General features: G+C 41.0%; 1 protein-coding gene across 1 annotated transcript in view; it reads right to left on the bottom strand.

Moving 5' to 3' along the window:
• pcloa (piccolo presynaptic cytomatrix protein a) overlaps positions 1 to 17,365 on the bottom strand; it is a 60,940-nt gene that overhangs the window by 27,660 nt on the left and 15,915 nt on the right. Inside the window, exons 4-7 of the mRNA XM_053688375.1 lie at positions 13,800 to 14,129; positions 6,891 to 11,184; positions 5,018 to 6,564; positions 374 to 2,432 (exon numbers count right to left, since the gene is read on the bottom strand). Coding sequence (XP_053544350.1) covers positions 374 to 2,432; positions 5,018 to 6,564; positions 6,891 to 11,184; positions 13,800 to 14,129 — 8,230 coding nt within the window. The remainder of the gene's footprint in view (positions 1 to 373; positions 2,433 to 5,017; positions 6,565 to 6,890; positions 11,185 to 13,799; positions 14,130 to 17,365) is intronic.

Raw genomic sequence — 17,365 nt, 5'->3', positions numbered from 1 at the left:
CAAAGATTATAAAGCTAGACAACAAATCCTCTTAGAGCTCGCATACATAATGCTTTTTATTCATGGATTTTTTACCAAAGTACAAATGAATTAAATAGCATATAATTGTTCTATATAAACTAAAGAGGAAACAAAATAGACAGCCAACAGACATTTGAAACATAAAGAATTCATATTTATAAACAAACAAAAATATTAAATTAATAAGGTACTGACAGTAAGATACTATTATTGCAACATAGTTAACTGATTAATGAAGGCTTTTACATAGATACTTGAATAATATTCAGAAAAGAAAGAGCAGATGGCAGCCAAAGTAAATTGAAGCAAATGGGAAGGATCTGGTATCCTAGCAGAAGGAGATAAATATTACCTTCACTATCAGACATTGTGCCCTGCAGGTCATCTATGAGCATATAGTTGCGCCCTCTGGTAGGGTCCTCCCTGAGGTGCTGCTGCTGGGGATCCTGGAGAGAGAGACATGACCCAAACTGGTCACGGGAGTCGGCGGATATAGGCGGGAGCGGACCTGCAGATGCCCGTGCCATACCCATCGGCTGACCCACCGGACTCAGTGGGCTCTCTTCCTCAGAGTTTTGTGCCACAATTGGGATTCTCCCACGACCACCCTGACCAATAGGCAAACTGGTAGGCTTTGTCCTACCTGATGGTGCCTGATAGGCAGAAGTCTCTGAGGAAGGGTCACCCTCTGATTTGAGCCTCAATGAGGAGCTAGAGATGTCCCTTTTGATAGACAGATCCAGGCCATACATAGAGGAAGGCCTAGAGGAGGGCCGGGAGCGGCTCCCACTTGGATAAGAAGAGTCCTCTCCCAAAGATGACCTCACCCCAGAACTCAAGTTCAGACTCTGGCCTAAGTTAAGTGAACCTGCCAAATTGACCCCTAGAGTTGATCCCAGGTACTTCTGCTGCTCTGCAATGTTCTTGCGAAGCCCAAAAGTGATCTCATCCTGTAATAATCTGCTTGATCTTGGTGAAGCACCACTAGATCCCAAGTAACTACTATAATCTGTGTCTAAACCCCTACTGTCCTGGATGGAGTATTTTCCAATGCTGCTGGTACTTTTGTGTTTCTGGTAGAGCACAGATGTTGGAAGCTGTTTGGCTGCCTGCTTCTCCAAGGTTAATCTACTTATGCTGTACTTCTCTGTCTTGGGGAAAGCCCTATAGCCACCACTAGTTACACCTGTGCTAGTAGTATACTGATGTGAGAGGCCAGCCAACTGTTCTAAGCTCTCAGTCCCTCCAGTGCTCCTCCTAAACTCCTGTTTCAATTGCTGCTTTAGAAGCTTTAACTCATATGGTTCTTCCATCGGGTCTTCATCATCTTGAGTCTTTCCATAGGAATGAAGTCTTGAGGAGCTGCCAAGGTAATCGGTGCCAACATCTGCTGCTGTGCATCTCAGCAGGCGCTCTGCTTTGGCCAGTTCCCTCTCAGCAATTCCATAATTGGTGGATGAGAGACCAGATGTGCTCTTGGTAAGCTCAGTTGCATCCTCTAGGAGCAGATAACTTCTGGATGTTTGGTGATGTTGATCTAAGTCAGCATAGAAAGAGTCTGCAGACACATTGGACATGGGACTTCCTGCCATGCTGCCTCCACGTTCTTCCAGGCCATGCAGGTCAAGATGATTGCCATATTTCCCTCCCAGATAGGATGAGTTTTCATAGTTCGTCGACACTTTGGTGGCATCTAGTTCAGACAAAAGTGCAGCTTGTTGTCTTGCTTTTTGCTGTAGTAGCAGCATCTGGTGGTAGCTCTGCTGCTGTGAAGCAGTGAGAGAGGGCACAGAAGAGTAGATGGATGGGGACTGGTAGGGCTGTTGAGCCTGGTACAGGGACTGCTGATACTGTGGGTAATGATACTGAGAGTACTTTCCATACTCATATTTAGTCTGTGGTGGAACAAACTCATCTAGTTCTGATTGTGGAGCAGTGTGAGGTCTTTCAATTCCAAGTCCACTCACTTCCTCTCTACCATCACTTCTTCTTGTCTCTCGGATATTGCTCACTTCACTGTCAGACATGTAGTCACGATCCTCTGCGACGCTTTGCAGATATGCCCTTTCCCTCTTCTCTCTTTCCTTAAGTAAAGCATCTTTCCTTCTGTTGATGCCCATCTCCAGATAGCGCAGTTTAGCATCAATCTCTTTCTCTTCCTCATCCAATTCCGCCTGTTTCTTACGAAGCTTAGAAGATTCCCGTTCCACCAGATCCAGTTCACGGTCAATATCCTGCAAGATTTTTGCCCTTGCCATGTTTGAGCTTCGGCAAAGGCGGCGACGGGCAGAGGCAGTGCTGTATGCTGTTTGGCCAGCATTGGCAGTCTCCTCCTCTGAAGGTGGGTTAGGAAGGGTTCGCTTTACTTTCTTCTGTGTGCCCGTGGGAGTGCTACTTGGAGATCCTTTACCCTGCCAGAGAAAAAAATAATACAAATTATATACCACACATGTAACAATGATAGAATTTTCTTAATTTTATGAGCAAAACAACACAATTTTTACATATTTTTAAATAAACAGGTAAATGTCTTCATTGACTAGTCAAAACATTTTAAAGATCTTATTAACACCAAATATAATAACTGATACGTTTGACAACACAATAAGATACTATGAGATTCATACTTCTAAAGACTTTTGGACAGGTTTCATCTTTAAATTGATCTCAAAACTGAGAACCCATTGAAGACATTCTTTTCATGTATTGCTTTTGGTGGAGATACAGTATATTCATATTCTGCTTGATAAAGTGTTTTAATTATGTTTTAAATTCCAAACCCAAACAACAAACATTGCATATAGTTTTGTAGAGAGCAATGATACCATGTTAAAATGCTTCATAAAAAGCTACATGTACTCTAGAGTTTTTATTGTGCTGCATCAGCGAGGTTTTCATAAATTAAACAGGGAGGAAGCAAGCTAATGAAAATCAAGTCCATGGAGGGAAATGAGACAAATGTAATTTTCATATTGGCTATTACAGTGCCTTCCACTAATATTCACAACCTTGGTAAATATGAGCAACGAGGCTGTGAAAAAGTGTCTTTATTGTTTAACGTTTTGATCTTTTGGTTAAAAAAAAAAAATCACAAAAATACTCTGTTCTCATGGATATCAAACAATTGCAAATACAACACAGGTTTATAAAAAAATATATCTTTGTTAAATATAGATGTGCAACAATTATTGGCACCCCTATGAATTCATATGAGAAAAATATATTTGACGTATATATTTCCCTTGATATTTTACATTTTTAAGTGCACTTGGGTGACTAGGAACAGGACATTGTTCAATCATGACTTCCTGTTTCACAGGGGTAGAAGTATGAGGTAACACTTAGGTCAAATTCCCTTAGTCATTCATAACAATGGGTAAGACCAAGAAATATAACTGTGATGTGTGGCAAAAGGTTGTTGAGCTTCACGAAATGAGAAGTGGATATAAGAAAATAGCACAAGCATTGAAAATGCCCAATTCCACCATCAGGGCAATAATTAAGAAGTGCAGTCAACTGGAAATGTTATTAATCAACCTGGAATTGGATGTGTGTCTATATTGTCTCAACACACTGTGAAGAGGACGGTTTGAGTGGCCAGAAAATCTTAAACCATCACAGCTCGAGAATTGCAGAAGTTAGTTGCATCTTGGGGTCAGAAAGTTTCCAAAACTACAATCCGAGGTCACCTACATCACTACAAGTTGTTTGGAAGGGTTTCAAGAAAACATGCCTCTACTCTCATCCAAAAACATGTCATGGCACTTGCCATGTATTCTCCAACCTCATCAGGCATTATAGGAGAGGACTCAGACCTGTTATCTTGGTAAAGGGAAGTAGCACAAAGTATTGACTAAAAGGGTGCCCAAAATTGTTGCACACCTATATTTAACAAAGATATTTTTGATAAACCTGTGTTGTGTTTGCAAATGTTTGATATCCATGAGAGCAGAGTATTTTTGTGAATTAATTTAACAATTTGCCATCTTGAAAAATTTACCGAAGCATTTGGGCTCTCACGGCCAGACTGTGTAACAGCTTCTTCCCCCAAGCCATCAGACTCCTCAATACTCAAAGACTAGACTGACACAGGCGCGCACACACACACACACACACTCTCTGAACTGAACACCACCCCACTCCCATTGCAATATTTGCACATTCCTGCATTGACTCCTGCACTCCCATTGTAATATTTGCACATTCCTGCATTGACTCTGTTGCATTTTTGCGGCTACTGTATTAGAAAAATATAATATTTAATTTATTGTCACTATTATACACTTTACCTAGCTGCTACCAAAATAACTGCTATGCCCATATTTGGTATAAGTTAATCTACTGAAGACTAAATCATAGCATGTTATGTTCATATTTATACCATTTTAAAATTATATTGTTACTCCTTGGCACCTTCTGCACTACCTATATATCAGACACTTCCACACTAAAACCGTGTACTGTTCGGTGCTACACTGTCACTTACTGTGCCAATTGTCCTGTTTTAGTAGTATTGTACTGTCCTGCGTTGTTAGCAGACGTCTGCACATGCACTTTGTCTAGAAAGTGTAGATCTTATTTAGTTCTGTGTCATCTCATGTGGTTAGTGTGTTGTTTTATGTAGCACCATGATCCTGGAGGAACGCTGTTTCGTTTCACTGTGTACTGTACCAGCTGTATATGGTTGAAATGACAATAAAACCACTTGAACTTGAACAAAAGATCAAAAGGTTAAACAATAATGACAATATATCAAAGCCTTCTTTGCTCATATTTACCAAGGGTGCTGATATTAGTGGAGTGCACTGTATATTTTTAGAACGATTCAATGAACTCAAATGAAAAAAGTTAAAACAATAGAGGAAATCAAATAATGTAACCTGACAGCAATAGCAATAATCAAGCATTTATTAAAGATATGTATTACATAAGATTAGCATGATAAAAACAACAAGAATATTTCATTTGGATTTAAAAGTTTAAAAGGTGTACTCACAGAGTAACCCTCAGAAAATTGGAAGTTGGTTGCTCTTTCTTCTGAAGTAGGACTCATAGGTTTTGGGTCAGACAGTGACCGCTGAATGGCCTTTGCCCTTGGACTACCAGGAACCACTTTGGATGGATCTGCAGAACATATTTTCTGTGGGCTGTTGTCTCCACTTGATTTTTCATAGGAAACAAATTCAAGGGATTTACTAGGGGACATACAAGGAGATATTGGTGAATAAAGGACTTTGGGGGATTTGGGGGGAATGGGAGAAACCTGTAGACAGGAGTTATCCGTTTTGAGGTGTGGCGACTGGCTTATTTCTAAAGGGGTAGGGCGTCTCTTAGGAGAGGAAGTTCTATCGGAGTTTGGAAAATCAACTCTAGTGTCCGTCTGCACAGTGTGTCCTCTAAGTGTTCCTAAGGAATCTGTCTGTACAGAAATTTCTGTAAGTGCCTGCACTGAAACTCCACAACTATCACCAGTACTGTATTTACCTCCTCGTGGCCTACTACGTCTGCCACGAGTGGGAACTTCCCACTCATCCTGATCTTCATCATCTGTTTGTACACAACTATCTACACTCTTCTTGGCATTCTTCTTTTTTCTTCCTGCAGAGTAGGTCTTTTCTGTATTGTCTTCTTCATCAGTCTGACAACCACTGTCCATCTTTTTGTCTGTGCCCACAATATAACCAAATGTCTGCTCATGGATCTCACCTGGATACATTTGTCTGTACTTTTGCTCCTCTAGTTGCTGCCTCAGCTGCTCTTGGAGCCTCTGAATCTGTTCCAACTGCTCCTGTTGCTGAGCATATGTCTCTTTTTGCATCATGAGGTGCGCTTGCCTCTCTTCCTCTTGTTGACACAGGATCTGCTGCTTCATGCACTGTAGCTCCTCTAGCTCTTTCTGAACTAGAAGTTGCTCCTGCTCCCGAAAGCGCTGGATCTCTTGCCTCTCCCATTCTAGTTCCTCAGCAAGACGTTGCTGTTTTATCTTCTCCAGCTCAAGAAGCTCGCGTTCCATCTGATACTTTTCATCACCTGGAATCATGGGTGAGGAGAGAGCTTCTAGTGATGCTGCAATTGCCTCAAGTGAGGCATCTGTATAATCCAGTGATGCTGCTGTGGTTATTTTTGGTGCTATCTCTGTTCGACCACTGGAGAAAATATCCTTAGAAACACTTATCTCCAGGTTCAAAGGCATGTCACCCTGCTCCTCTGCTGTGGTCACAGCAACAGTGGAAAGGAAACTATGTGATCTAGTGAGGGGTTGATATTGCACATTTGATAATGATGGCATTGTGTCACTAGTATGCATGCCTGACAGGGAGTTGTATGTTGTACTGAAAATAGATCCAGGTTGGGTAGTTATAGCATATGTGGAAGGAACTGGTGCTGCTACAGAGGAGTAAACCACACCATTTGAGGATCTCAGAACACTAGAACTTGCAAAGTGAGTTCCAACAGCAGCAGTTATTCTGGCTTGGGAGTACTGTGGGATTGTAACTCCAGTAAATGCCCCTGTAGCTTTGCTTGAGTAGTCCACAGCTTCACCTGTTAAAAGTTCATATTGTACATAAGCTTACACCACATTTACACCAAGTTTGGCAAAGACAGAAAGCCAAGCCATGCCCAAGTTATGTAAAATGTTTTTTGCAAGATTTTGGAAAATGCAAAGCGCATACAGTGGCATACAGAGATATACACCTCAATATAAAAAATAAAATAAAAAAAAAGGAAAATACAAGCATGCAAATAAAAATCAAAATAAAAAGATAAAATGGAGCACAATCTAAAATGCAGAAAAAAGTCTCAGATGGGAATGAGTAAAGGTAACTCAAAATGGCATCTCTGAGAATGATCTGCAACATCACACTGACCTGCTATAGACATTTTTCCAGATGTAAGATCTACAGCACCCTCCATTTCCCCGTTGTAGTCATACCTATTCTTACTCTTGTACAGGAAGAGGCCAGCTTCTGCCAAATTTGTGTCAGACATGGAGGGCTTGATTCCACCAAGTCCTCTCATGCCATAGGGAGAGCGATCATATTGGTAGTGGTCATCTCTGTAGCCAAAACGATCCTCTGGCAATGGAGCTGAGGGTTGCTGAGTGGTACAACTACCAGCAAAGGGAAGCTTGTACACTACATCACAACACACTGCCCGTCGCCCTGCTGTTAGGTCTACTGGCTTACCATCATCCTCTGTAATCAGTGTTGTAACCACCTCTGAAGAGGACCCCTCTACAGACACCATAGTCTGTACTGGCTTAACAGTCGTGAGGTCAACTGCACCAGATACACAAGTTTCCAGATGAGGTGGAATACTTATGCTAACACCATTATTTGCAATTGTAGGGGCTGTTGTCACAGGAACAGAATGTGTTTTGCCTAAAGTTGTGGAGAGATTGATTGGTTTTTCTGGCTGAGAATCAACAGGACGATAAATAATCTGGGACACAGGTTCAAAAGATTTAGCTGTCGTTAGTTGTAGAGGCATTGAAGTAGCCTGAGGAAGATTATTGTTGGCATATGCTATAGTAGCTGTACAAGTGAGGATGGTCATGCTGTCAGTTACCATAGCCACTGATGAAGTATCAGTGCTCAAGTTCATTACAGATGACTGGACTGCACTTTGTTGCCTCCCATCAGCCAGGAAGGACTGCCGTTGTGACTCTGATGATGACAGATCTATACCTTTCACATATATCTCTACATCTGTCTTTGGAGCACGCAGATCAACAATCACTCCAGAATGATAAGCATGTCCATTCTGCACAGCTACTGGCTGGGATTTTATATCTCCTGTGACTGCTGGTGGCCCAGAGGCTCTTGGAGTTGGAGGTGGAGAAGGAGTTTTTCCATGCACAACAGACACTGTTGTTCTTTGGACTTCAGTAGTTACTACCTGGACATCAACATTTGGAATTACTGATGTGGGCTGTGAAGCTGAAATTGCCTCAATGACATGACTCATGCTTGAAATGATCTTTTCTGGATCACATATTTCTTGCTTTTCTATGGATTCTGTTATTTTTGTGAAAGCTAATGGCACCCTATTTGTTTTTGGCTGTGGTGGCAGTTGAATTTGTGGTTGTGACTGAAAATCAAACTGTAAATGAGACTGTTTGCTAGGTGAAAAGGGACCAGAACTTATTTGGGCTTGGGTTGTCACGCCTTCTATGGGTGAACCAGGCTGGGATGGTAGGGTAATAACCACATAAGTATCATATAATGACTTCCCAAACCTAGGAGATGTAGGGGTTTTTATTGGTGAGGTAGGCCCTGTTTTGATCTCAGATGCAGGACTCAGATTCAAAGCACCATCTTCAGTGCTTGTTGGGAGGATGCTTGGTCTTACTGGAGAATAAATGGAAGAAAGTGGTTGGGTACTTGACATGGGTTTTGGAGCTATGGGTGGCTTGACTGTCTCCCCTGGTCTGTGGCTGAATGTCAGGCCTGCAGGGATTGTCGATGGCTTCGGAGGGACAGGAGGAGGAACATGTGGCTTGTAATTTGGTGCCATAGGCTGTCTAATCTGTGCATTTGGACCTGTCGTTGGGATACCAACTGGAATTGTTCTTTGGGGAACCTGAGGTGGAACCTTTTTGGGATAAATAGCAGGCTTAGGTAGGGTAGGTGGCGGTAGGGGAGGGGGAGCAGGAATGTCTGTTTTTTCCTGAGACACACCTCTACGTAGAGCTGGCTTGGGAGGAACAGGTGGGGCAGTTGATATTACACTAGGTACTGTTGGAGCATATTGTGGTACAGTGGGTAAAGGTGATGTAACTGGAACAGAGTGTCTAGAAACTACACTAGGAATCTGAGTAGGTAAAGCATCCACTTGAGTCAAAACTGAAGATTTTGACAAATCAACAACACCAGGCTGGTCTGTTGGTTCAGCCATGGGAGCCTGTGATGGCACTGGATGTGATGATGATTCTGCCCTTGATAATATTGAATCCATTGCAGGCTCTGAAGCTGGCTTTGAAGCTGAAGGATCAGTTGTACTTTCCTGAGATGACTTGACAGCAAATGATGTTGACTCAGTCACTGCAGCAGGTGTAGAAGTTGATGTAAAAACTGGAACCATTTCACCATCCTGATTTTGATCTACAGTGCTCTCTTCACCAGATTCCTCTTCACCTGAGGAACACTGAGTCACTGTCAGATCTGGTATAGGGAGAATTCTTCTTTGAAGAAAAGCATCTTTTTTTTCAACAATAGTGACCTCTATGTCCTGTGCTCTGTCCCTCAAATCAGGAATTGTTTGTGTTGGGCTTGTGCCTGGTGTCAGGACTGCTCTCTGTTTTTTCATAAGTTCCTCATAAGCTTCCTCTGCATTTAGCAGTCGTTTCCCATCCTTCCCAAATTGGCCAGAAGTGCTTGTGGGGAAGGTGTCTTGTCTTGTGTCAGGTGTGTCTCTGGCACAAGACAAGACGCCATCTTCGGTTGTGTCTGTTGTGTGGTATTCTTTCATTTTGCTATCTTCTTTCAGCAGTTGATCTTTAAGCAACATCTCTTGCTTTATCTGCATCATGTCCTCATAAACTTCATCTGGTGATCTCAGTTTTCTTGCTTTTTCTGGTACAGAAATCTTATCTGGTTCTTTCTCTACATGTGTGTCTTCAACTAGGGACTCATAGGCATAATCTTCAATTAGCATGCCGCCATAAAGAGACTCTTTTCCAGGTGGAATATCCTCTATAGTTGGAGACTTTGTTCTGAGCATTATCTCCTCATAAGCATCATGTGAAGCATGCAAAGGTTGTTTTTCTGAGGTTTCCCTGGATTGCTTATTAGCATATTGTTCATCTGTTGGAGAATACAAAGAGACAGATGTTGGCAGATGATACACTTTTTGAACAGCAGCAATCTTCTCTGGAAGAATCTCAAAACCTTCTGGCTCAGATTCCATGCTTGGGGAGAAATCTGAACAAGAGGATCTACGGAATTCCTCCATCTCTGCTTCCTGCCGCTGCTCCTCTGTTGGAGAAGCATCTTCAATTGGTGAAAGGTTGCTTGGTGGAGTCTTTGGTCTTTCTCGACGTCTCTGTGCTCGTATTTCCTCTTTATCTTTCTTTGATTTCTTACTGGAATTCTTTTGTTTCTCCTGTTCTTTTAGGAGCTCTTCTTCCTCACGTAGCTCATCTTCTTCAGATGAATCTTCAATGGTGGGTAGCATTTGGCCTGGCTGCCGGTGCTTGGCTTTCCTATGCTGTTTGCCCTCACCACTGCTCTTAATATGGCTTGGGCTGCTGCTATCACTGTCTTCATCAAAAGAAGATAGTGAGGTTGGAGATGTGCCTGGAGTAAAACTAGATGCATGTAGGCTTGAGGAGCCTTCCCCTCTAGACCTGTCATCAGGGGAATCTGTAAGGCTCTCAGGTTCACCATCATCTGAAGCCTGACGAACAGTGGCCCCAGTGTTGAGTTCAATTGTTTTGAAATGGCGAATACCAGCACCATTGTCTTCAATGGTCTGCTCCCTTTTACTTAGTTCCTCAATTTTAGCCACAGCAATGATACTTTTCTGGTCTACCTCATCCTCAGGGTTAATACTACTTTTTTTGACAAGACACTTTGCCTTGCTTAACTCACTCTTCTTAATGTCCTTCTTTACATCTTCTTCGAGTAGTATATTTTCTTGTTCACTTATTTTTTCTTTAGTAGGGGCTTCTTCAACTGATGGTGATTCATCCTCATGAGCACTTATTGCCACAATCTCTTTCTCTGCTGACCCTCCATTATCCCTTCCTATATCTTTTACTTCATTTAGTTCATTTTCTCTCTCAATGAGAGGTGAAGATTCACTCTCACTACTGTCCTCCAGAAAATTTTGTTTAAGCTCTGTTGGAACAAGCAGCTTTTTCCTCTCTTTTTTAGGGCCTACAGCGTCATTCTTGTCTTCTTCTTGCCTATTTTCCTCTGAGTTGAGTTCTGGAGACTCCTCTGCGGACATCTCCAGTTGGCACTCAGTCCTGACTAATTCACTTTGTGATTGCTCTTTAGAGGATGTTGTTTGAGCTTCAAGTATTGGAAGAACAGTATTCTCTAACATGGACAAATCTGAAGGATTAGTAGGGCTGTACTCTTGACTGACTCTGTCTTTATTATTAGGTTCCTTCAGAAGCTCTTTGTCTTCCACAGGCCTAGCAACATCTTCTCTTTTCTGCAAGAGAGAGAAAATTTACAATTTACAGTGGAAACCAGAATACAGATTGATAATACAATAGTAGGTCTACAGCAAATCTAAATTTGTTTTTATCTAACATTTTTCTCTACTGAACCTTGCTCAGCAGTTACCTGTCCCAACTTCTCAATATATTTAGGTTTTATCAATGGCTTTGTCCCATCTTGATTTTTCTCTTGAGAGCCTGGAGATTGTATTATCCCATATGATTTGTCTTTGTCTTGTTTACTAGCAACAGGACATGGAGGGTTGGGTTTAACTACAGGATCTAAGGTATTTAAGGTACAGAATACTTTATGACTGTTTGATTGAGAGTTTGGGATTTCCTTAGTAGGTTTTGAGCCAGGATTTTCTTTCTGTTCACCATTAACTATTTTATTTTCTTTATCAAGCACAGAGGAAAAGGCATCTACCTTTTGGGCTAGTGGAACAGACTGTTGCTCTTTTGACTTAATTTTTCTTTTTAATTGTATGTCATCATTTACATCAACTGCAGGGATTGGAGGTTCTTGTGTTCTCTGGTCTGCTAAAACAACCCGTATAGTAGACTGTTCTGGAGGGTTTCCTGAGGCTGTATCTAAGGTTTGTTTTATTTTTTTGTCTTGAGGCACTGGATTTTCTCTACTCTCAGTAAATTCCTGATCTCCTACTGCAGATAATGAATCATCCTTTTTAATCACACACTCATTTTCAGTCTTTACACTATCACTGTTTGATGTCACTGTTTTTTCCTTTGAAACATTTTGCACTTTCTCAGCTTCAGTAAGAGAAGAAGAGGATATTTCTGATCTTGTGTCATTGTGCTCTAGCTTATCAGTTTTCTCTACTTTCTCAGAGTGCTTCTTGTCATCTACACTTTCTGCTCTTGGGGCCATTTCTTTTGAGGGTTCCACCACTGGCTGTGTATTCTCTGATGACATAGCGTCTCTGTTGGGAACAGTCATTTGAGAAGCTAGACATACCTCATCTACTTGACATATTGTGTTCTCGTTTGTGTACACATCGAGTGTAATCTTTTCTAGCTTAAAAACTGTGGGTTTAGGGATATGTTCATAATTCTTGTTTGAAGACTCTGGTTCAATTGTGTCTTCCACTGGCTCATTTTGTAGAACTTTTTCTGTTTTATTATCGTCAGTGACGCTTAACTTATTACCTGCTAAAAACGTTTCAAGTTCTTCTCTTCCAGTAAGACTAGCCTGATTCTCATATTTAGTTTTTTCTCTTCTTATATGTTCTAGTTCTTCTTCCAGTGTCTCCTTGTTTTCTTTACAAGCAGTAAATTCAACAGCTACTTTAGGTATAAGGCATTCAACTGCTTGAGTTTGTTGTAAGTCCTCGGCTCCTTTTGCCTCACTCTCAGTAGCACCCACATGAGCACCTTCTGTCCTTTCATGAATATTTTTATCAGTGCCGGGTGATACAGAGGATGTGCATGAAGTGACGCCCACTGTTTTTAGACATGTATTGTGTGATATTTGTTCTAAAATGATCAAATTTAGTTCAGATTTGATCAGCTCATTGGGAGGTGGGAAAGCAGGGTTGACACATTCTGGTGTTTCAGCAGGAGAAGCTTGAGTTTCTTGTGTGCCATTGTGTGCTTTACCTTGTTCTACTGACTGTTCCTCAACTTTACTTTTTTTCCCTGACTGTTTCTCTTCCCATTGATCAAAATTTATCCCCTCTATTTTATTATTCTCAACTTCAGCACTAACCGAATATACAAATAGATTTTCAGAGGGAGACATATTCCCTGTTTTTATTCCTACCTCATACTCATTCTCTACAAATTCCCCTTTTGTATTGTCTGCATGTTCAGAGGTATAAGCAAATGGGTGTTTTGCATCAGAACCACTGTTAGGAAAAATCTCATTTTTAACCTCATCTTTGCCACCAACTACCTGAACAGGGTGTATCGGTTTTTCTGGCGTGAAAGATCTTTCTAGAATGTTGGTTGAATCATGACCCATATTAACAACTTTTTCTTTTTCTGTCACCATTATTGGACTTGCAACTAAATCTACTTTGGAGCCATTGTTATTATCTGGTATAGTTTCTGAACTAGTCTGCATATTGGCCAGTGATGCAAGCTCAGGAGAACATTTCTTAGTTGGAGTTTCAGATAGTGAAACCACCTCAGTACCATGATCCCATGCCTGACAAGCATTGTCACTGTTTACAGTTACAGTGGTACCATTCTTGGCTTCATTAATGATTTTTAATTTTGCTTCGGTCACTTGTAATCTGTCTAACCTAATCTCGGCCTTGTTATCAAGTATTGTGGCCTCACTGGGGTATTTATCGGTACTTTCAAGTTTTTCTGCAATATTAGCATGATCAGAAGGTAAATCATTCTGTATTGGTTCATGCTGCTCAGGCTCACTTTCCCTTCCCTTTTTGTTCTGAGCCTTAGGCTCAGTTTGCTCTACTATTCCACACTGCTTGGCATCTGTCTCCTTAGCATCTGCTATATCCCTTGGTATAATGTCAACAGGCATGACAGCAGCTCTTATGGTTTTCTCAGGTGGAGTGGATTTCACTGTTGTGTTTTCAAATGCAGTGTCAAATGTTTGGTCTTTGTTTGGTTCAGGTACTACCTGTGTGCTTTCCACAACTGCCAGTTCCTCATCCTGTTTCACTGCAGCTGACTCTACTACACACTTAGCATCAGCTGTGACTGAGTCATGCTCAGACTTGTCAGCTGGAGCCTGAGTTACACTAGGGGTCCGAATGAGCGCTTTGGTTGGGGAAGCAGTGACAGTAGGAGCAGGGGGTGAAGGTGTTGAGGAGACAGCTAAGGCTGGGGAAGAGGGAGGGGTAGGCTGGGATTTAGCTGGCATCTTTGAAGGAGAAGGTGGAGGTCGCAAATCCCCAAGTTGTCCAGAGAGAGCCCTTTGGGTCTGGCAGTTCAGGCATAGCCACTCTTTCTGTAAGACAATAAGCAAACAAACAAATATGAGTATGATGGCTGATAAGATCATGAGGTATTTCACAAAATAAACACTTCGTTAACAGGTAAACTTCTGTGTTACAGCTAAGACATTAAATAAAGTGCATTTCATATTTCTGAGCTTTTGACAAATCTTTATGACAGTGTCATGATACCATAATGTTAGTGTAGGGTTGGGCAATTATGACAAAAATCATTCTATAATCATCAGGGAATTCTTGGTTTCTATGATCATCTAGTTTTTCTATCAAAATGCCAGCAAAACAATTGTATGGCATTTGATGATACTTTTTAATATATTATTGAAATTAATGTCTTTAAAAATAAATTATTTAACACTGAACAGGAAGGAAAATGAAAAAAAAAGTTAACAGGCTACTACATATTCAGTACAAACTTCTTCCAATCAGACTTGTACCTTATTTTAAAAAATTGCTCACGATATCTATGATATATTATGGTATGAAATATTATCATGATCATAATATAGTGCAATACCAATATTTACATCATCATGGATTCCTTATTTCCTCCTGAAAAAAACAACAACATCCAATCTACCACATATTGTGCTTGCAAACTACCACAGTGGACAGTTGACTGTTCTGGGGAGATCTTATAGCATAATGAATTAATGGCTGTATTTAAAGACAATTAAACCTGTCAGCAAACAGACTGCTGACTCAATAAAAGAGCTCCTGCCTGCAGTTGTCTATACAGTGCAGGATCTTTTCAGATTGATTGAATCATTAGTTTACATTGGAACAAACGTTTTAAGTGATGCGTTTCGGCATAGCATAATTAAGACAAACCTGTAACATAAGATCAGTTCGTAATAAAAATGTACTACTCATAACACTCGACATTTCCCGAATATTGTTATAGTAAAAGCAAGGCACCAAGCAACAGCAACAACAAAAAAATTATATTCAGAGTCGAAACAGAGCCGTTCTCCTATGAAGCATCTCACTCCAGTGGCTTACGTAAATCCTGAGAGTTTGCTCTCTCACATTTGATTGCTGAAAAGATGAGCTGTGCTATGCTCAGCGTCTGTTATTCTCCACTGGTTTAGCTGTAGGGCTAAATCTAGATTGAGGAGGCCTGGGATTCCTGTGTCACAGCAGGGGTACTTGCAGAAACAAGTATATCTCAGCCAATTCAGAGAAAAACAGCTCAAGTACTGGAACCAATACGAATGAATTGGTCTTATTATATAAGACCAATTAGTGTCAACATATTTCACACATGTGCAGAGAACACGAATAAAGTAAATGGGCTGGATATTGTTCCTTTTCGTTAGGGATATAGTTTTAGGCTTGTCATTGAGCACAAGTAGCAACAGTCATCTCCAGAAAGTATAAGTGTAACTGAAGCTAATTAGCACTGAATCATAATAATAAGGGGTTTCCAGGGGACAAATCCTTTTCTGGGAGCAGAACTGAAGTCAGTCGTGACACAATATGACGCCTTAGTGGGTAATAAACAAAATTGATATTTCAAATTAAGGAATTCTGACCCCCCCCCCCCTTTTTGGAAGTAATTCTGTGTTACCACAATTTCCCCACAAATCTTTTCACATGCTTTTAAGTAACTGCAAGTTCTTCGAAATGTAAACAAGAGAGTCAAAACTTACAGACATCCAAACCCAAAGTACATAGAAAGTAGTAAAATGACAGAAAAGTTGCTACCGTTTTACTTTACACAAATAACAGGTGGCTTTAAATATGATGCAGATTATGTACCTAATATATTCAGTAATTCCCTGAAATTACCCTTTGACACTAAAACAAACACTAAAAAAGCAGCAATAATGACAAAATTTGCATAGCAGTTCATAACATTCCTTCTGTCTGTCTCTCGTTTCCTCTCTCTTTTGACAGACTAAGGCCAGTAGTGTCTTTGAATACAGGAGGAATGCTGTAGATCTTTTATTTCCCATATTTAGCACTTGCTTGGCATGAGAGAATGAGAATTCTGAGAAAATATAAGCAAGAAATAAAGAAGCACTTTAAATGGAATCGTTCAGGAAGTCAGCCATTCGGAGCAAACCTCTGAAGGGATTTTTCATTTCCATTTAGTGCATTTTCTCTGTGAGCTGGAACAGTCAATTTGGAATTAAATGGCTAGAAAATGACATCCTGAGCTATTGAACACAAATATAAGAAGGACCGAATTCAAGGAGTTATTATCTCAAAAGGAGCACAGGGAGCAAAATGTTCATATCATGAAACAAACATAGAGCTTGAACACCATATCAGCGCAAGAAATGTGTGAATGCAGTTTCTTAGGTGGTGGTATTCTTAGTTGTTTGACAGGAGTGGAGAGGGCGGATGTATTCACTCCCAGGGAGAGCTTCTTGTCAAAAGAAGAAATGGGAACAAGTGTGTGTGTGTGTGTGTGTGTGTGTGTGTGTGTGTGTGTGTGTGTGTGTGAAGTCTGGCAGTAAATGTGGGAATAGGAGCTAAATTTACCCTCTTCTGTGGCACTCTGGCTGGCTTCTCCTCACCAATGCATTCACTATATATCACAAACTCTGTTCTCTTTTCTGCTATGGTGAACCAAATATATTGGAATGATTTGTTATATATCTCTATTTTTAGAATAATTAATAATTCCTTAGATTTATATAGTGCTTTGCGTTGTATGGGGGGAAATACAACCACGACCAGTGTGTAGCATGCGACATCAGCCATAGTGTGCCAGAACGAGAGGAGAGAGTGATGTAGACAATTCAGAGATGGGGATTATTAGGGGGCCATGATAGAGAAGGGCCAATGGGGGAATTTCACCAGGACACCGGGGTTATATCCATAACACTTTTACGAGAAGTGTCCTGGGATTTTTAACACCAACAGAGAATCAGGACCACGGTTTAAAGTCTCATCTGAAAGACGGTGCTGTTGTTACAGTATAGTGTCCCCGTCACTATACTGGGGCATTAGGCTTCACACAGACCACAGGGTGGGCGCCCCCCGCTAGCCTCACTAATACTACTTCCAGCAGCATCCTTAATTTTCCCAGGAGGTCTCCCATCCAGGTACTGGCCAGGCTCAACCCTGCTTAGCATCAGTGGGAAACCAGGAGAGGGCTGTAGGGAGATATGTCTCTGAAATACCAAAGCACTGTTGAATTTTTCAATCTGATTGGTCAGAAGGTTTTGATTAATTTTCTATAACAGCAGCTTGGACAGTAGTTCTAGGTGCAAGGTTTATA

The sequence above is a fragment of the Ictalurus punctatus genome, chromosome 19 (genome assembly GCF_001660625.3).
Source record: "Ictalurus punctatus breed USDA103 chromosome 19, Coco_2.0, whole genome shotgun sequence".
Taxonomy (NCBI): Eukaryota; Metazoa; Chordata; class Actinopteri; order Siluriformes; family Ictaluridae; genus Ictalurus; species Ictalurus punctatus.
This window is presented reverse-complemented; position numbering and strand designations above follow the sequence as displayed.